We start from the raw sequence: 21,108 nt of genomic DNA, 5'->3' as shown, positions 1-21,108 counted from the left end.
ACCGTGCACTTTCACCACCCTGTGAATTTCATCATGTAATTTCATCTGTAGCCTAATAAACTGCATGCTTTCCAGCGTCGTAGTGGGAGGTCCACACAACCTATCATCTTGTGACTCCAAGTTTACTTCGATATGATGGTTATTATATAAATGTTTGCGCATAAAGGCTTTTCCACCGCAATGTCTCGCATAATTACATTTACAGACACAAAAAGATCCTACCTTGTCTAGCGTGTTTTGTCGACATTTGGAAAGTAAACAAATGTGCTGTTTCCATCAGGCCAGCGACATGTACGTTACTCTCATAAAAAGGTTGGATGGAAAGCTGGTTATAGATGGGAAATATTCTAAGCGTACACATCAATCGACCAAATACCACTAATTGATCACAGGCGCATATAACAGTTGCGTTCTCTTGGGTGCAATGTTCAGAATTGAAATGTAGGCTGTAATGTAGATTAGACATATGGGTCTCGTAGAATCGTGTCAGCTCAATACAAGACATTTCTGTCTGCATCATTCTGAATGTTGCACCCTCCTGAATGTGACACTGGTCATTTGATTTAATCTGCACTCAGGGGTAGACGTGACATAGTAAATGTAAATATGGTACACTCCAATTAGTATGATGTGTTAAGTTTCTTATGTTATGCATTTAATTTGTAGATGTCCATCATCAATTACGTATGATATGTTATGAATTGCAATTTGTACAGTATGTTACCAAATCCAAAATGAACATATCATACTAATTGGAATATCATGGATTTACGTTTACTATGTTACGTATAGACTATGAGACCAGGCTGTGAATGGAAGATCTGAAGTCTGATTGGTTGGTAATCATCTTCAGCCTCTGGCGACAGTGAGTGAAGGAAACTTTTGTGGCACACTGATGTGGTGGTCTGGTGTGTGTGTGAAAAGTTGCTGCCTACCCTACGCCCCAAACTCCAGGCTCCACTGCATCCTCACTACCAATATCCTTATGACCCTCAGCCAGACAAGCCTGTAACTGGCTCGGGTTCCAAAGATCTTCAGCGTCCTTGGTATCCAGATCCCTTCTACACTTATGACCCTCAGCCAGCCAAGCCTGCTACTCATCCGCCTGTGAGTCAAAAGCCTACTCCTGCTATGCTTCCCCCTGCTACTGAAAAGCCAACAGCTCCACTGCATCCTATCTACCCAAAACCTGCTACTTCCCCTCTTGGGAACCCTCAGTATTACTTTTCCTTCTACCCTCAGCCAGCCAAGCCTGTAACTCGTCTGAGTTATCCACAGGGTAAAAGCCAATTTATGCTTGATCTGAAAATGTGGTCGGAGGCTTCGTATGGAAGGTGTGACGCAATTGCGGAGCCTCCAGAGTCATGCAGAGGCAAAATCAAACTCCGTACCGCATCGCCGTGCGCCTCTCAAATTTTTTAACAATGTGGAGTGCTCCATATAGCTCCGCATTCACATGATTGGTTGACGATAGGTGGGGTCGGTATGTCCTGTATAAAAACAAACACTTCCTTCACAATAGCTCTGACGTCTGCAGTGGCTGCATCGCACTAAATGCTGTACGGCCACTTCAGACTTCGGATTGACCATGTAGAGGCTTTTACTGTCAACACGTGAGTCTGCAATGGACACTGGAGGTGAAGGAATCTGCATCGTACATATCAATTAGATTTTCATGAACATTAACCCCTAATTCTTCATTTGAGTGGAATGTTTTCACTGACTCTGGCTCTGCATTATCCACAGATTAACTGTCAACTTGTGAGTCTGAAAATGGACACTGGAGGTGAAGGAATCTGCATAGTAAGTATAAATTTGATCTATAAAGACATTAATTTCAAATACAGATGTTAAGTGCACAGAGGTAATTTGTACATTATATTTTGTCTTTCAGATGCGACCATCCAGTGACTCCCATGCCACAATTGAACAATGGACCAAGTTATTTGAGCAAAAAAATTAAGATAATTGAAAGCGTTCTTTTAGTTGTCATTAATTATTACTTTTGCGAAGTATATCACAGCATGCTATTGTGATTTAGTGCTGAACTTTGTAGTTTTATGCATTGAATTTTTATGCAGCCTAGCTACAGTATGTAGGGTAAAAAGCTACATTCTCCGCTTATTAAATATACACTGAACAAAAATATAAATGCAACAATTTCAAAGATTTTACTGTGTTACAAGTCATATAAGGAAATCAGTCAATTTAAATACATTCATTAGGCCCTAATCTAAGGATTTCACGTGACTGGGAATACAGACATGCATCTGTTGGTCGCAGATACCTTTAAAAAAAGGTAGGGGTGTGGATCAGAAAACCAGTCAGTATCTAGTGTGATCACCATTTGCCTTATGCAGCGCAACACATCTCCTTCGCATAGAATTGATCAGGCTGTGGATTGTGGCCTGTGGAACGTTGTCCCACTTCACTTCAATGGCTGTGCGAAGTTGCTGGATATTGGTGGGAACTGGAACATGCTGTCATATACGTCGATCCAGAGCATCCCAAACATGCTCAATGGGTGACATGTCTGGTGAGTATGCAGGCCATGGAAGACTGGGGCATTTTAAGCTCCAGGAATTGTGTACAGATCCTTGTGACATGGGGCCGTGCATTATCATGCTGAAACGAGGTGATGGCAGGCGTATGAATGGAACGACAGTGGGCTTCAGGATCTCGTCACAGTATCTCTGTGCATTCAAATTGCCATCGATTAAAATGCAGTTGTGTTCGTTGTCTGTAGCATATGCCTGCCCATACCATAACCCCACCGCCACCATGGGGCACTCTGTTCACAACGTTGACATCAGCAAACTGCTCGCCCACACGACGCCATACACGCTGTCTGCCATCTGCCCAGTACAGTTGAAACCAGGATTCATCTGTGAAGAGCACACTTCTCCAGTGTGCCAGTGGCCATTGAAGGTGAGCATTTGCCCACTGAAGTCGGTTACGACGCCGAACTGCAGTCAGGTCAAGACGCTGGTGAGGACAATGAGCACGCAGATGAGCTTCCCTGAGACGGTTTCTGACAGTTTGTGCATAAATTATTCGGTTGTGCAAACCCACAGTTTCATCAGCTGTCTGGGTGGCTGGTCTCAGACAATTCCGCAGGTGAAGAAGCTGGATGTGGAGGTCTTGGGCTGGCGTGGTTACACGTGGTCTGCGGTTGTGAGGCCGGTTGGACGTACTGCCAAATTCTTTAAAACGACATTGGAGGCAGCTTATGGTAAAGAAATAAACATTCAATTCTCTGGCAAACGCTCTGGTGGACATTCCTGCAGTTAGCATGCCAATGGCACACTCCCTCAACTTGATACAGTGGGGAAAAAAAGTATATAGTCAGCCACCAATTGTGCAAGTTCTCCCACTTAAAAAGATGAGAGAGGCCTGTATAGTCTACAATTTTGTTTCTGGTGTCCTTTGACAGCTCTTTGGTCTTGGCCATAGTGGAGTTTGGAGTGTGACTGTTTGAGGTTGTGGACAGGTGTCTTTTATACTGATAACAAGTTAAAACAGGTGCCATTAATACAGGTAACGCGTGGAGGACAGAGGAGCCTCTTAAAGAAGAAGTTACAGGTCTGTGAGAGCCAGAAATCTTGCTTGTTTGTAGGTGACCAAATACTTATTTTCCACCATAATTTGCAAATAAATTCATTAAAAATCCTACAATGTGATTTTCTGGAAAAATTTTCTCATTTTGTCTGTCATAGTTGACGTGTACCTATGATGAAAATTACAGGCCTCTCATCTTTTTAAGTGGGAGAACTTGCACAATTGGTGGCTGACTAAATACTTTTTTCCCCCACTGTACATCTGTGGCATTGTGTTTGTGTGACAAAACTGCACATTTGAGTGGCCTTTTATTGTCCCCAGCACAAGGTGCACCTGTGTAATGATCATGCTGTTTAATCAGCTTCTTGATATGCCACACCTGTCAGGTGGATGGATTATCTTGGCAAAGGAGAAATGCTCACTAACAGGGATGTAAACAAATTTGTGAAAAACATTTGAGCTAAATTGGCTTTTTGAGTGTATGGAAAATTTCGGGGATCTTTTATTTCAGCTTATGAAACATGTGACCAACACTTGACATGTTGCGTTTATATTTTGGTGTATTTTGGAATATATTTTAGTAGCTACCACAGCATGCTGTCAAAATGTATTTCCACAGTGCCTTCTGAAAGTATTCAGACCCCTTTACTTTTTTTTGTTACAGTCATTCTAAAATTGATAAAATAAAATCCTCAGCAATCTACACACAATACCCCATAATGACAAAGCAAAAAACGTTTTTTGGAAATGTTTTGCAAATGTATTAAAAATAAAAAACAGAAATACCTTATTTACATAAGTATTCAGACCCTTTGCTATGAGACTCGAAATTGAGCTCAGGTGCATCCTGTTTCCATTGATCATCCTTGATGTTTCTACAACTGGAGTCCACCTGTGGTAAATCCAATTGATTGGATATGATTTGGAAATGCACACACATGTATATACAGTGGGGAAAAAAAGTATTTAGTCAGCCACCAATTGTGCAAGTTCTCCCACTTAAAAAAATGAGAGAGGCCTGTAATTTTCATCATAGGTACACGTCAACTATGACAGACAAAATGAGAAAAAAAAATCCAGAAAATCACATTGTAGGATTTTTTATGAATTTCTTTGCAAATTATGGTGGAAAATAAGTATTTGGTCAATAACAAAAGTTTCTCAATACTTTGTTATATACCCTTTGTTGGCAATGACACAGGTCAAACATTTTCTGTAAGTCTTCACAAGGTTTTCATACACTGTTGCTGGGATTTTGGCCCATTCCTCCATGCAGTTCTCCTCTAGAGAAGTGATGTTTTGGGGCTGTCGCTGGGCAACACGGACTTTCAACTCCCTCCAAAGATTTTCTATGGGGTTGAGATCTGGAGACTGGCTAGGCCACTCCAGGACCTTGAAATGCTTCTTACGAAGCCACTCCTTCGTTGCCCGGGCGGTGTGTTTGGGATCATTGTCATGCTGAAAGACCCAGTCACGTTTCATCTTCAATGCCCTTGCTGATGGAAGGAGGTTTTCACTCAAAATCTCACGATACATGGCCCCATTCATTCTTTCCTTTACACGGATCAGTCGTCCTGGTCCCTTTGTAGAAAAACAGCCCCAAAGCATGATGTTTCCACACCCATGCTTCACAGTAGGTATGGTGTTCTTTGGATGCAACTCAGCATTCTTTGTCCTCCAAACACGACGAGTTGAGTTTTTACCAAAAAGTTATATTTTGGTTTCATCTGACCATATGACATTCTCCCAATCCTCTTCTGGATCATCCAAATGCACTCTAGTAAACTTCAGATGGGCCTGGACATGTACTGGCTTAAGCAGGGGGACACGTCTTGCACTGCAGGATTTGAGTCCCTGGCGGCGTAGTGTGTTACTGATGGTAGGCTTTGTTACTTCGGTCCCAGCTCTCTGCAGGTCATTCACTAGGTCCCCCCGTGTGGTTCTGGGATTTTTTCTCACCGTTCTTGTGATCATTTTGACCCCACGGGGTGAGATCTTGCGTGGAGCCCCAGATCGAGGGAGATTATCAGTGGTCTTGTATGTCTTCCATTTCCTAATAATTGCTCCCACAGTTGATTTCTTCAAACCAAGCTGCTTACCTATTGCAGATTCAGTCTTCCCAGCCTGGTGCAGGTCTACAATTTTGTTTCTGGTGTCCTTTGACAGCTCTTTGGTCTTGGCCATAGTGGAGTTTGGAGTGTGACTGTTTGAGGTTGTGGACAGGTGTCTTTTATACTGATAACAAGTTCAAACAGGTGCCATTAATACAGGTAACGAGTGGAGGACAGAGGAGCCTCTTAAAGAAGAAGTTACAGGTCTGTGAGAGCCAGAAATCTTGCTTGTTTGTAGGTGACCAAATACTTATTTTCCACCATAATTGGCAAATAAATTCATTAAAAATCCTACAATGTGATTTTCTGGAATTTTTTTCCTCAATTTGTCTGTCATAGTTGACGTGTACCTATGATGAAAATTACAGGCCTCTCTCATCTTTTTAAGTGGGAGAACTTGCACAATTAGTGGCTGACTAAATACTTTTTTCCCCCACTGTATAAGGTCCCACAGTTGACAGTGCATGTCAGAGCAAAAACCAAGACATGAGGTCAAAGGAATTGTCCGTAGAGCTCTGAGACAGGATTGTGTCGAGGCACAGATCTGGGGAAGGGTACCAAAAAATGTCTGCAGCATTGAAGGTCCCCAAGAACACAGTGGCTTCCATCATTCTTAAATGGAAGAAGTTTGGAACCACCAAGACTCTTCCTAGAGCTGGCCACCCGGCCAAACTGAGCAATCGGGGGAGAAGGGCCTTGGTCAGGGAGGTGACCAAGAACCCGATGGTCAGTCTGACAGAGCTCTAGAGTTCCTCTGTGGAGATGGGAGAACCTTCCAGAAGGACAACCATCTCTGCAGCACTCCACCAATCAGGCCTTTATGGTAGAGTGGCCAGACGGAAGCTACTCCTCAGTAAAAGGCACACGACAGCCCGCTTGGAGTTTGCCAAAAGGCACCTAAAGACTCTCAGACCATGAGAAACAAGATTCTCTGGTCTGATGAAACCAAGATTGAACTCTTTGGCCTGAATGCCAAGCGTCACAGGAAACCTGGCACCATCCCTATGGTGAAGCATGGTGGTGGTAGCATCATGCCGTGGGGATGTTTTTCAGCGGCAGGGACTGGGAGACTAGTCAGGATCGAGGCAAAGATGAACGGAGCAAAGTACAGAAAAAAAATAAAAAATAAAAATAGATCCTTGATGAAAACCTGCTCCAGAGTGCTCAGGACCTCAGACTGGGGTGAAGGTTCACCTTTCAACAGGACAACGCAGGAGTGGCTTCGAGACATGTCTCTGAATATCCTTGAGTGGGCCAGCCAGAGGCCGGACCTGAACCCTATCGAACATCTCTGGAGAGACCTGAAAATAGCTGTGCAGCAACGCACCCCATCCAACCTGACAGAGCTTGAGAGGATCTGCAGAGAAGGATGGGAGAAACTCCCCAAATACAGGTGTGCCAAGCTTGTAGTGTCATTCCCAAGAAGACACAAGGCTGTAATCGCTGCCAAAGGTGCTTCAACAAAGTACTGAGTAAAGGGTCTGAATACTTATGTAAATTGAATATTTCTGTTTTTATTAGTAATAAATTAGCAAAAATTTCGAATGTCCTGATTTTGCTTTGTCATTATGGGGTATTGTGTGTAGATTGATGAGTGGAAAAAAACAATTGAATACATTTTAGAATAAGGCTGTAACCTAACAAAATGTGGAAAAACTCAAGGGGTCTGAATACTTTCCGAAGGCACTGTATTTTAAATATATAAACATAGATGTAGAAATTATTGAAAACGGCCAGTTTTGCAATATGTCCATATATTTTGGTGTACATATCAGGCTTAAAAATATATTTAGCAGTGGAGGCTGGTAGGAGGAGCTATAGGAGGATGGGCTCATTTTGATGGCTGGAATGGAATTAAAGGAATGGAGTCAAATGTGGTTTCCATATGTTTGATGTGTTTGATACCATTCCATTAATTGCATTCCAGACGTAATAATGAGCCCGTCCTCCTATAGCTCCTCCCACCAGCCTCCTCTGCTATTTAGATATCTGTAATTTACATATGTAAATACATGTACATCCATGTTTATCTGAGGTACTTTACTCCCATAAAAAAGTTGGATGGAAACACAGGAGGCTGCCGAGGGGAGAACGGCTCATAATGATGGCTGGAATGGAGCATTGCGTCCGCTCCAGCCATTACGAGCCCGTTCTCCCCAATTAAGGTGCTACCAAATCCTGTGGATGGAAACCTAGTTATAGATGGGACATATTCTAAGCGTATACATCAATCGACCAAATACCACTAATTGATCACAGGTGCATATCATCACAGTTGTGTTCACTTGGGCGCAATGTTCAGGTAGAAATGTAGGCTGTAATGTAGATTAGACAGCTGCCTCTCATGTAGAATAGGGAATCATGTCAGCTGCATACAATTCATTTCTATCTGCATCGTTCTGAACGTTGCCCCCTCCTGAACGTGACGCGCGTCATTTGATTAGAGACACCTGTGAATGGGAGGTCTGAAGTCTGATTGGTCGGTAATCATATTCGGCCTCTGGCGACAGTGAGTGAAGGAAACGCTTGCGGCACACTGATGTGGTGGGCTGGTGTGTTTGTGAAACGCGATTTTAATCCGATGGCATGGAACGCGGAAGGGCAGCATATATCTTTAATATGTTTAGGGCTGTTTGTGGTAGTTTTGAACTCCTTTGGTCAGTGTAATGCTTTAACACAAACGAGGGCATCAATGTCCTCCATCGTCCTGGGACCCCATTTCAAGGGGAATATTAACAATGGTAAAGCAGAGCAGTCTACAGGTGCTGTGCGATTTGGAAGGCTTATACTTGGACGTAATGTCAAACCAAGAAATGAGAGTTTTGCTACTGATGAACGTGCTGTCTCTAAAGTCATATCATCCAATGGCTCTCTGGATGATGAAGCGGACTACCAGTCTGACATGGGTATGTTTGACTTATTTCCATTTTAAAACTGAATGTCCTTTTTGCTTCCAGTTGTACCCCATGTTTGACTTAGTTCCAAACAATTGGTCATAATTAGTTGCACCTGCCAGTGTAAATGGAAGCGTTTGTTCCAAACAATGCCTTGAAGTACTCTTACTCCCACGAACGCTTTAGTAGCCTAGCCCTACAACCAAGGTTAAGAATTGATTACCCATCGGTGTTTTAATACTTAAGTGGTCTTCTCCTTTTTAAAGGTTGGGAATCTAAGCAGCTGGAAGGACAAGTTTATGGCACAGCTAGCCCAAATAGTCCAGTGGTGGCAAGTCTCTTGCAGATGGAACCAAGGGTTGAATGTGTTGGGGACTCCATGAAACTAACGGTCCATGACACAGGCGCTACACCAGGCGCTCTCTTTTTTGTGGACCGAGGCAAGTATCAAGCTGTTTATCCTGGTACTCCAAATTGAGTCATTTGAAAGCTGTACAAGTTAGATGTAATTCCTTGGCTACTGGTTATCTTATTTCCGTTCTGTTACAATGTTTTTCAGGAAATCATCAGTCTCCCCTGCCTTTGTCACAGTTGCCCTCAAGCTGTGGTCATTCCATGCGCACCACTCGGAGGGATTGGATTTTCATTGCAATCTATAATGGCTGTTACGTCACGCGGGAGGTGGGAAATCATTCAATTTGTTCCTGTTTTATTGGGAATTTTAACATTTGCCAAGATGAGTAACTTTAAATTATCTTACAGGATGATAAATATGTTCTGCCTTTGCGTTGGTGGGGGTTGCCAATGAAAATGTCCTGCCCTGCCAAAAAGCCCTCTAAACCCAACCCTCCTACTGTTTCCTGCTACCCTGAGGGCATGGTGGTGAAAATGGAAGGTGGCACCTCTGCCGAGGAGCTCAGAGTCAAGTGTAAGTACAGTCGTGGTCAAAAGTTGAGAATGACAAGTGTTGGTCTTCAAAGTTTGCTGCTTCAGTGTTTTTTAGATATTTTGTCAGATGTTACTGAAGTATAATTAGAAGCATTCCATAAGTGTCAAAGGCTTTCATTGACATTTACATTAAGTTTATGCAAAGAGTAAATATTTGCAGTGTTGACCCTTCTTTTTCAAGACCTCTGCAATCTGCCCTGGCATGCTGTCAATTAACTTCTGGGCCACATCCTGACTGATTGCAGCCCGTTCTTGCATAATCAATGCTTGGAGTTTGTCAGTTTGAGGGGTTTTGTTTGTCCACCTGCCTCTTGAGGATTGACCACATTCTCAATGGGATTATGGTCTGGGGAGTTTCCTGGCCATGGACCCAACATTTCAATGTTTTGTCCCCGAGCCACTTAGTTATCACTTTTGCCTTATGGCAAGGCGCTCCATCATGCTGGAAAAGGCATTGTTTGTCACCAAACTGTTCTTGGATGGTTAGTAGTTTCGGAGGATGTGTTGATACCATTCTTTATTCATGGCTGTGTTCTGCGAAATTGTGAGTGAGCCCGCTCCCTTGGCTGAGAAGCAACCCCATACATGAATGGTTTCAGGATGCTTTACTGTTGGCATGACACAGGACTGATGGTAGCGCTCACCAAACAATCGGAAAGGGATTCTGAGAATTGACTTTATCCCAGTCCTCAGCAGTCCAATCCCTGTACCTTTTGCGGAATATCAGTCTGTCCCTGTTTTTTTCTGGAGAGAAGTGGCTTCCTCACTGCCCTTGACACCAGGCCAACCTCCAAAAGTCTTTGCCTCACTGTGCGTGCAGATACACTCACACCTGCCTGCTGCCATTCCTGCGCAAGCTCGGCACTGGTGGTCCCCCGATCCCGCAGCTGGATCAACTTTAACCGCTCTCCTTGAAGTTCTTGATGATCAGATAAATGGTTGATTTAGGCGCAATATCCTTACCTGTGAAGCCCTTTTTGTGCAAAGCAATGATGACTGCACGTGTTAACAGAGGAAGAACAATGATATGCAAATTGACATAACTGAGGCAGCAGACTTTGTGAAAATTAATATTTGTGTCATTAACTTTTGACCATGAGTGTAGGTTCCATAAGTCCCAATCCTTGCACTTGTTTCCCTCTTGGTATTATGCTGAAGTTTGGTGAGTAAATCATAACTGTATGCATTAAGTTTTGTTTTCTACTCCAATTCTTCTCCCAGTCAAAGGACACTGGCAGCCATTGATGAGCGTTTCGCCCCAGTGTGGCTACAGTGTGGTAGCTCATCTAGAGGCTGTGATCATTTCTGCTCACTATGAACCCTGTGTGGAAACTAAGGTATGGCCATCTGAATTGTCAGTCTTGTGTAAATATTGTCATTGCTGGTTTTGAAGACATGGACGGGAATCAAGGCATTTGACTCAAACGTTTTTCTCTTTTTATTGCAGGATGGGATGTTCACCCTTGAACTTGCCAGAGAGGGGGAGATTAAAGTATCCTGTCCTGGTTCTGTTGAACAGCCTTTCCCTCGCCCCAGTTACCCCCAAAACCCTGTGACTCTTCCTCCTGTCATTGCGCTTCAACAAAGTCCCATGTTTCCTCCTCGGCCTACTCCACCCCCTAAACCCCAGGCTCCACTGCAGCCTTACTACACAAAGCCTGCTGAGAAGCCAAAACCTGCTACTCCGCCTCCTTGGAACCCTCAGTATCACTTTCCCTTCTACCCTCAGCCAGCTGAGCCTGTAACTAGCTCTCCTCCTAAAGACCCCCAGCCTCCTTGGTATTCAGATTCCTTCTACCCTCAGCCAGCCAAGCCTGTAACTAGGTCTCCTCCTAAAGAGCCCCAGCCTCCTTGGTATTCAGAGTCCTTCTACCCTCAGCCAGCCAAGCCTGTAACTAGGTCTCCTCCTAAAGAGCCCCAGCCTCATTGGTATTCAGAGTCCTTCTACCCTCAGCCAGCCAAGCCTGTAACTAGCTCTCCTCCTAAAGACCCCCAGCCTCCTTGGTATTCAGATTCCTTCTACCCTCAGCCAGCCAAGCCTGTAACTAGGTCTCCTCCTAAAGAGCCCCAGCCTCCTTGGTATTCAGAGTCCTTCTACCCTCAGCCAGCCAAGCCTGTAACTAGGTCTCCTCCTAAAGAGCCCCAGCCTCCTTGGTATTCAGAGTCCTTCTACCCTCAGCCAGCCAAGCCTGTAACTAGGTCTCCTCCTAAAGACCCCCAGCCTCCTTGGTATTCAGAGTCCTTCTACCCTCAGCCAGCCAAGCCTGTAACTAGGTCTCCTCCTAAAGACCCCCAGCCTCCTTGGTATTCAGAGTCCTTCTACCCTCAGCCAGCCAAGCCTGTAACTAGGTCTCCTCCTAAAGACCCCCAGCCTCCTTGGTATTCAGATTCCTTCTACCCTCAGCCAGCTGAGCCAGTTACTCATACGCCTGCCACACTTCCCCCTGCAACAGAAGCTCCAAATGGCAAGGTGTACTATCCTTACTACCAATATCCTTATGACCCTCAGCCAGCCAAGCCTGCTACTCATCCTCCTGCGAGTCAAAAGCCTACCCATGTCATGCTTCCCCTTGCTACTGAAAAGCCAACAACTCCACTGCATCCTTACGACCCACATCCTTACTACCAACATTTCTACCCTCGGCCAGCTAAGCCCATAACAATCCCTCTTAGGCCTGGGACTCAAAAACCAGAACAAACCCCACTTGCAGTCCATACCTGGACACCTGCTTCGCCACAATCTAGTCATCCTAGAACTACAAAAGCACCTGAAAGTGTGGCTCCTTCTACTCGGCCAGGTGACCCTTATCCACCCCATCCTGGGTATTGTCCTACAATCTGCCCTACTGGTTTCTTGAACTGCTGCCCAATGCCCGTCTCTTTCCATCAGCACCACCACAACCATTTTGGCCCTGTAGCATCCAAGGATGGTGTTATCATTCCCCATTACCCTTTCAAATATACATCTGACCTGTTCAACTACGTGTCAGTTTCTGGACCTACCCAAGCCACTACAACCCCAGAACCTGTAAAGGTTCAGACTGTTGCCCCCAGTAAAACTTCCTTGACTGGTTTCCATGACTACTGGAGTCGGCATGGAATGAGGTTTTCAACCGCCTTGGCTTCGTATGGCCAAGCACCTAGTGATGCCAACAAGCCCTCAGAACCCCAACGTCCAAAGCAGTCTCATTTTCAGCCCTACAACCCACAGCCAATGCACCCATATTTTCAAGCACCTTCCAGTGACTCCAACAAGCCGACTGAACAGCAACGACCAATGCAGCCATATCTGCCCTATAACCCACAAAGGCTTATGCATGCATATCCTCTGCCTTACAACCCACAAGGTCCAGTACAGCCAAATGGCCAAGCACCTGTTTATTCTAACAAGCCCTTGGAACTTCAGCGACCTGCCAGTGATCCAAGTAAACCATCTGAACCTCAAGCGCTTTCTAGTGGCCCCAACAAGCCCTTAAAACCCCAACCTTCAACGCGGCCGCATTATCCTTTCAGACCACCTCCAATGTGGCATGACCCAGACGTGTTCTACGCATCCAAGCCACTGATGCAACCAGACCACCACCAAACCCAACTTTCTGAATCTGCAATGCACATGCATGGCAAACTTGAACAATTGACAAGTCCTCAAGAGCAGCCACATAGACCAGTCAAGGAATGGGGTGGCTCCCTTCCCAGTAATTCAGAGGGTATCTCTAGCCTTCAGCAACCAAACCCCTCAAGCCAACAAATGCCTACCCATTACGGCTCATTGCCAATATATTATGCTGGTTCCAAACCATCCTACCCCCAGAAACCTGAAGCCAAGCCTTCTGGTAAACCCTCCAGACCTGAATTCCCAGAGTCATTCGAACACTATTGGAAGCCCATTGTGCCACTAGGTTCTAACCAGGGGTTCCATGTCTCTTACCCGGCCCAATCTGCTGGAGGTTCTTACCCGGCCCAATCCGCTGGAGGTGAAGACAATGCTGCTAACTAAATGTAAGTCACTTTGACCTCTCTCCATAGTTGACATAACATTTTTAAGTCTAACTCTTTTAATTGAACAGTAGTTAACATGCATCTGTCTTTTTCAGGCTGCATGACCTGTCCCATCATTCAGATAATGGCACTGATGCCCGCCAGAAGCAGCCATGTTTTTGAGGTTTTCCCAATAAAGTGATAAACTGAAAATTGCGTAACTTTTTCATTTTAGTGTTTGGAATGACTTAACTGCATGTGTTTTAGGAAATATAGGTTCTTCAGGAAATATTTTAGCCAGGTGTGATGGGTAACACTTGTACTGTAAACCAGAATTACTTTTGAAGGCCCGTTTTCCCCATAGCCACTACTGACTGGATTTCAGTGTACCTTTTCCCAGTCAATGTCACCCACATACAAACTTACTAAATTCTAAACAAATCAGTTTGTTAACATTTTGACAATGGTCACAGAAGCGATTTCAGAATACTGCTGAAAAGCTGGCAACCATCTACCCCTCAAATATGGTTTAAGCCTCCCATCTAGTGGTCATATAAAAAAATTAGTTTCGGCTATTCATGTGAATGGGTTCAAGTGGTTGTATTGGCCACTGATCTCGACGGAGTCTAAGGGCAACTATTTGCTATTGAATGTTAACCATTACTCAAATAGCAATTGTTCATAGTGCATCAATTTATATCCTACTGGTTTGAAGCTTTGTAGTATACAGCATTTTGCTGGCATCCCACTCAGACTGCACACCTTTTCACTCATTTATCCTCTAGAAATTGTAATCACTCATTTGCACACCTGCAAGTCTTTGACAGTCTAGAGATTGAACTACAGTAACTTTGACCAGTCCATGCAAATAAAGCTTTTCTGCAGTATTAAGAAATTGAGGTCAGGCACTTATACTTTATTTTTTATTTTATTTATAACAATTGAATTAGTTGTGGGTGTCATGTTTGGTAGAGTTCACACAACTGGTTAGGAGATGTGTATGGGGGTTATTGTGGCTTGTTTCAATGCTGGGTTACGGTAAGACCTATCAGCCAACAAATCCTGCGTTGGCCTGGTTATATATCCACCATATTTGCTGGAATAGTGCTAGAAAGTACGATTATAAAAATAATCTGAGGTAGCACGGTTTACAGTTGAGTCATTGAGCAGTCATTATCCAACGCAATTTACAATTAGCAGTAGTCGGGCTACGAGTCAGGTCGGCAGATTGTGTGTAACGGGCATAACTGTGGTCCTCTGTAGCTCAGCTGGTAGAGCATAGCGTTTGCAGTGCCGGGATAGTGGGTTCGATTCCTGCACCACCCGTATGTATAATGTATGCACGCATTAGTCGTGTTGGATAAAAGCGTCTAATGCACCCCCCCCCCCAAAGTTTACAATATTTTCACCTGATCCTCCCCTAGTACTGTAAAATAAGATGAACACCCTCATAGAATTAACTCAATGTGTATGACCGTAACTGTAGCGACCCTGTGGATATAGACTTAAATATTGTAATGACCCAGCTGGGTCATAAAGTAAAAGAGAGACGGGCACCAGGTGTACAGGCAGAACACAGGTTTATTCCTGAATGGGCTATTGTTCAGGCCACAACCCACGCCGCTAAACCTCGAACATACACAAATAGAACATGTCAAATCAAGGGTCCCGAAGAGAGAGAGATGAGACCGTAACCCCTATTTAAGCATTCCAAAACCCCGCGGGATTACCCATCATACCCCCCCAACCTTTCCATCTGTCCTGGCATATTTAACCCCTGCTAGCACCCATGAGAACGATAACACATCCATGAACACAGAACACAATACAGGGTCGCGTTACATAGCCCCCCCTTTCTAAACCCTAGCCCCTAGGGTTACAAAACAAAATCCTTAAAAACGACCCGGAGGTCGCATCAGTCTCTTGTGCCTCCCCTTGACTCTCACTGGTGGACCCCCAGAACACTCATCTGCCCCAATGTCATTTCCAGCGCCCTCCGAAGAGGCAGCCCCCGTCCCAGGCTCAGCTTGCACTAGAGTCTCCTCGCTAGACTGTCCCCGTGTGCTCACATCAGAGTCCTCACTTCCATTCCCTACCGTTTTCCTCCCTCTGTAGGGCGCCAATCGATCCCGGTGGACCACCACCTTCCTGCCCCGTGGGGGAACCTCCACCCGGTACGTCACCTCCCCCACTCTCTCTATCACCAGGCACGGCCCCACCCAGGCACTGTCCAGCTTTGGGCACCGCCCCTTCTTGCGCGTGGGGTTGTGAAACCACACGCGTTCTCCCGCTCCAAAGTGCCTCCCCCTAGCGCGTGAGTCATAGTGGCGCTTTTGGCGCATTCCTGCGTTCTCGAGTTGCTCTCTTGCGAAGGTGTGAGCCGCTTCTAACCGGTTCTACAGTCGACGAACATAGTTCGGGCCAGGCAAAACCCCGTCGTCGTTATCAGGAGGGTGGCCAAACGTCAGTTCGGCTGGGGTGCGCAACTCACGACCTAACATTAGTAGCGCTGGGGAGCACGCAGTCGATTCCTGAACAGCCGACCTACATGCCATAAGAATAAACGGTAAGTGGGTGTCCCAATCTCTCTGGTGTTTTGAGGTAACGATAGCCAGCTGTTGTGCTAATGTTCTGTTAAATCTTTCCACCAGCCCATCACTCTGGGGGTGAAGCGGAGTAGTGCGCGTCTTCTCCGCGCCTAACCGTCTACACAACTCTGAGAACACCCGTGACTCAAAGTTTCTCCCCTGGTCGCTGTGTATAGACTGTGGCACCCCGAACCGACTGATTATTCCCCCTACCAATGCATCAGCTACTGTTTCTGCCTCCTGGTCTGGGAGAGCGTAAGCCTCTGGCCACTTGGTGAAGTAGTCCATAGCAGTTAGAATCCACCTGTTACCGCTGTCTGTGGTTGGAAACGGTCCAACTATGTCTACCCCCAGTCTCTCCATGGGCTCCCCTACTGGGAATTGTTGTAGGAGGGCGTGTGACTGACCTGGAGGTCCTTTCTTAGCAGCACACTCATCGCACTGCCTGCAAAAAGTCCTCCACATCCCTCCTGTGCCTGGCCCAATAGAAGCCTTTACGTACGCGCTTTAACGTTTTGGAGACCCCAAAATGCCCTGCGCCTACTCCCCCGTGAAGCTGCTGTAACACGCTCCCTTGCAGCCTTTTGGGCACCACTACCTGCCACGTCATTTCTCCAGTAGCTGGCTTTTTCCACCCCCTCTGGAGCACTCCCTCAGCCACTCTAAGGACTGAGAATTTAGCCCAGAGTCCTTTGGTGACTGGTGATAGAGGGGCTACTTCCCCCCATGGCGGTCGTCTTCTCTCTTCCACCCACCCCAGCACAGGACGCAGCTCTGCGTCCTCCTCCTGGCGACGCCTCCACTCCCCGACGTCCACAGCCTCAAGCTCCCGGCACTCTGTCACCCTCAGCTGACTCACCGTGGCGGTGACTCCCTCCTCCATGCACAGTTCCCTCTCTCGCTCCACCCGTTTGGCGCAGTACCCACAGCCGTCCTCAGCACACGGGCGGCGGGACAAGGCGTCTGCATTGCTGTGGCGAAGGCCGGCCCTGTGCTCCACCTGGAAGTCGTAGGGTTGCAGCTCCTCCAACCAGCGGGCGATCTGACCCTCTGGCTCCTTGAAGGAGAGAAGCCACTGCAGGGCGGAGTGATCCGTCCGCACCACAAACGGCAGGCCCCCCAGGTAGTACTTGAAATGGCGTACTGCTGCCATGACAACCAAAAGCTCCCTCCTTGTCACGCAGTAGCGTTTTTCAGCCTTATCAAAAGTTCTGCTGTAATAAGCTACTACGTGCTCCCCGTCAGAACCACGCTGAGCCAGCACGGCCCCCAAGCCCTCATTGCTTGCGTCGGTGTCCAGGATAAACGGACGGTTTGGGTCTGGTGAGGACAGGACAGGGGCCTCCACCAGGGCACGTTTGAGGGCCTCAAACGCCCGCTGGTGCTCTTCGGTCCACTGAAAAACAGTGTCCTTCTTGAGAAGGTGGTTCAAAGGAGCTGCTATCCCCGCAAACCCTTTCACAAACCTACGATAGTAGGATGCCAGACCCAGGAAGCTCTTAACCTCTTTTTTCCCCTTGGAATTGGCCACCCCCTCACAGCCTCCACTTTGTCTGGCATCGTGCTGATACCCTCACCACCCAGCTGATGACCCAGGAACGCCAACTCCCTTTGCATGAAATGGCACTTTTCCGGGTGTAATTTTAGCCCCGCCCCCGAGATCCTCTCCAGCACTCGCCTAAGTGCCCCCAGTGCCCCCTCAAACGACGTGCCGTGTACCAATACGTCGTCTAGGTACACGACACACTCGTCTCTCGGAACCCCCGCCAGCACTCTGTCCATGAGCCTCTCAAAGGTGGCAGGAGCATTACAAAGCCCGAAGCACAGCACCTTGAACTGCCAATGGCCCCTATCCGTGGAGAAGGCCGTTTTTTCACGTGCCCCAGGCGAGAGGGGCACCTGCCAGTAGCCACTGCGCAGATCAAGGGAAGAGAACCACGAGGACCCTCTGACGTGGTCTAGCGACTCATCGATCCTCGGTATGGGGTAAGAGTCTTTAATGGTGACAGAATTTAGGCCCCTGTAGTCCGCACAAAACCTAAGTTTACCCCCTTTCTTAGGCACCATGACAACCGGAGCGGACCATGGGCTATCTGATGGCTCAATGAAATCAGCCCGCAACATGTCAGCAATAGCTGTGGCTGCTGCTTCCCTCTTGGCAAGGGGAATGCGACGGGGCCGAATTTTAATGGGTTGGTTGTCCCCAGTGTCGATGTCGTGCTGAACCAGGTGCGTTTGCCCTACCTCATCTTCCCCCCAAGCGAAGCTATCTTTAAAGTCAAACAGCAGCTGCTTTAACTGTCTCTGTTGTCTCTCGTCCAGACCTTGACAGTTTTTCAGCCACACAGCCTCAACGGCGTCGATAACTTCCTCCTTCCCCCCGTCGGGCTGATGGGGTGAAGGAGCCAGTGTGTTTTGGGCTACTGGAATGCCTGTGCTTGCACCATTATGGGGAGTGAAGGTCGTTGCCGTCGGAGACAGCTGCTGGGATGGCACAACGACCAAGGGAGCAGCCGGGACGACCAGTGGAGTTTCGGCAAGCTTGGAGGAAGACGGAGGGACAGCCCTGCCCCCTGCTGGCCCTCCCGAAGGCGACATTCCCACTGTGGGCCCCCCCGACAGCCTCAAAGTGCCCGAAGCTAAGTCCAACTGAGCCCCACAGTTTTTCAAAAAGTCCATTCCCAGTATACAGGGGTCCTGTACCGCTGCTACCCACACCGGACACCCCACAGTTCTCCCCCCCACAGTCACAGACACCCGACACTTCCCTAACATGGGGGCTAGCTCCCCCGTGACAGTCCGTAGCTGGACAAGGGTCGGCTCCACCCGCACCCCAACAGGTAGTATGTCTGGTCTCACCAGGGTTACTGTAGAGCCCGTGTCGACCAGGGCCAAACATTCCACCCCCTCTACCCTGACGATGACATTGCAGAAGTCCCCAATAGTGGTACGTCCCACCACAACTACCGGACTAGGAAACACGGTGGCAGCTACACCCTGGGGAAGCAGGTCCCCACCCTCTTGCCTGCACTGCTGGGTACCTCTTCTGCTTACTGTGGGTTCGGGGGCGGAGGAATGGGCCCGCGCTGCCCCCTGCGCGAGAACCCGCTGTCGTTTCCCTGTTGACTGGAGAATCTGCCACACTCCCGCTGAATGTGGCCAGGCTGGCCACAACCCCAGCAGACAATGGAAGTTGAGCTGACACTGCGATGTTGTCTGGAGCCCCTCTCCATGACAAGCGAAGCGGTCTTGACTAACCCTCCCAACTCGTCGACCCACTCTGGTTTGGTGACCCCCGGCACCCCGGCCGCCGCTGGTCTCACCTCTGGTTGACTGGCAACCTCCACTCCCTCACCCCAGATCAGCTCCCTCTTCCTGGCTATCTCCACTGCAGCCCGCAGAGATGCTGGGTCCGACATCTGCACATGCTTACCCAGTTCGGTGGGGGAGAGCGCTCTAATAAAACTGTCCCGTGCCAGCTCGTCTTGCACCCCAATCGGCATAGTTGCATAAGCCCGCCTGGTCAGGCTCAGAATATCACTTGTCAACGCCTTTAATGATTCCCCCTGAAGTCTCTTTTTGTTATTCAGTTCAATCCGCAGCATGTTGGGCTGTGCATCGCTGCCGAAACGGCCCCCAATGCCTCCACTAGCGCACCGTAGTCGCCCCTCTCGTCCGGGGCTAGCGTTAGCAGGCATTCCGACGCCTCCTCTGACAGGCTCAGGGCAAGCTGTAACCCTTTCGTCTCGTCAGACCACCTCCCGGCTCTAGCCAACAACTCGAATTGAGTGAAAAAAACTTCCCATTTACCTTGTCCATTGAACTTTGGAAGTTTAGCCGCTACCGTGGCTAATGGCAATAGGGCGCTGCCATCTCTGTTTACATAAGGAGGTCCAGCCATTTTCCGCACGCGGTGACGTCGATATCTCCGTCGCCGTGACGTCTGTTCTGGTCGAGCAGTTTGAAGGAAAACCCGCCCGTTCTGCCATCTTGCTGACTGACAATTTAACTCCCGCCATGTGGCTCTCCAGCTCTTCTACAGCCGTCATCGCCTGACCCTCCCGACCCGGGTACACCCGAGCCCACAACGGACACTTTGTCCGACTCTTCCTTAACTTTCCGCCTCGCCCGATCATCATGACCGTAGATGCGAGTCACGCTAAAGCTAACCACGGCCTATACTGAAACAGCTAACTCGCCTAATCTCGATCTATCCCGTCGTTCGAAAGCACTTCTGACACCAATGTAATGACCCAGCTGGGTCATAAAGTAAAGAGAGACGGGCACCAGGTGTACAGGCAGAACACAGGTTTATTCCTGAATGGGCTATTGTTCAGGCCACAACCCACGCCGCTAAACCTCGAACATACACAAATAGAACATGTCAAATCAAGGGTCCCGAACAGAAGAGAGAGAGATGAGACCGTAACCCCTATTCAAGCATTCCCAAACCCCGCGGGATTACCCATCATACCCCCCCAACCTTTCCATCTGTCCTGGCATATTTAACCCCTGCTAGCACCCATGAGAACGATAACACATCCATGAACACAGAACACAATACAGGGTCGTTACAATATATTACATAGAGATGAAAAAATGCTCAACCTCCAGATCAGTACGAGGGGGGAGTTCAAGTACAATTCTTACAAGCTTGTTGGGATGGTAGCTTATTCTTTAGATGTTTGGGGCTGCTGGTGAACCATGACGTGCAGCATTATCAAAGTGACACTGGACTTGCGCACTTGTCTTTAGGGTGTCTATAGCTAGGTTTCCATCGCATTGGCGACAGATTTTCATGTGAATATTATAAAATCTTCATAAAAACAATATGCCATTTCAGAGTTTCCTTTAGCAAAATTTTGCACCGGACAACATGACAGGGAAGATTTTAATTTTCCGGACATTTGAGAAAGGTTTATAAACATCCATATGCATTCAGATCCAAAACACCAAGGACACATTTACGTGTCCTTAAAAACAGCCTATAACAAATTACTAAAACACTATTCTTTGTGTTTCGATGTGTAG

General features: G+C 47.3%; 1 protein-coding gene and 1 long non-coding RNA gene across 2 annotated transcripts; both read left to right on the top strand.

Moving 5' to 3' along the window:
- The first annotated feature begins 820 nt into the window (after positions 1-820).
- Positions 821-2,140, top strand: LOC121581438. The gene is made up of 3 exons (XR_006003207.1): positions 821-1,107; positions 1,747-1,803; positions 1,895-2,140. It is a non-coding gene; the product is annotated as an uncharacterized LOC121581438 (long non-coding RNA).
- Positions 2,141-8,178: 6,038 nt separating this feature from the next.
- On the top strand, positions 8,179-13,702 carry LOC121581677 (proline-rich extensin-like protein EPR1). Its single transcript, XM_041897160.2, has 7 exons — positions 8,179-8,575; positions 8,830-9,003; positions 9,123-9,244; positions 9,326-9,491; positions 10,733-10,848; positions 10,959-13,510; positions 13,606-13,702. Exons 1-6 carry the CDS (start codon positions 8,209-8,211, stop codon positions 13,506-13,508), a joined length of 3,495 nt encoding a protein of 1,164 aa, XP_041753094.2. The 5' UTR covers positions 8,179-8,208; the 3' UTR covers positions 13,509-13,510; positions 13,606-13,702.
- The last annotated feature ends 7,406 nt before the right edge of the window (positions 13,703-21,108 follow it).

This window comes from Coregonus clupeaformis, chromosome 14, assembly GCF_020615455.1.
Source record: "Coregonus clupeaformis isolate EN_2021a chromosome 14, ASM2061545v1, whole genome shotgun sequence".
NCBI classification, from domain to species: domain Eukaryota; kingdom Metazoa; phylum Chordata; class Actinopteri; order Salmoniformes; family Salmonidae; genus Coregonus; species Coregonus clupeaformis.
This window is presented reverse-complemented; position numbering and strand designations above follow the sequence as displayed.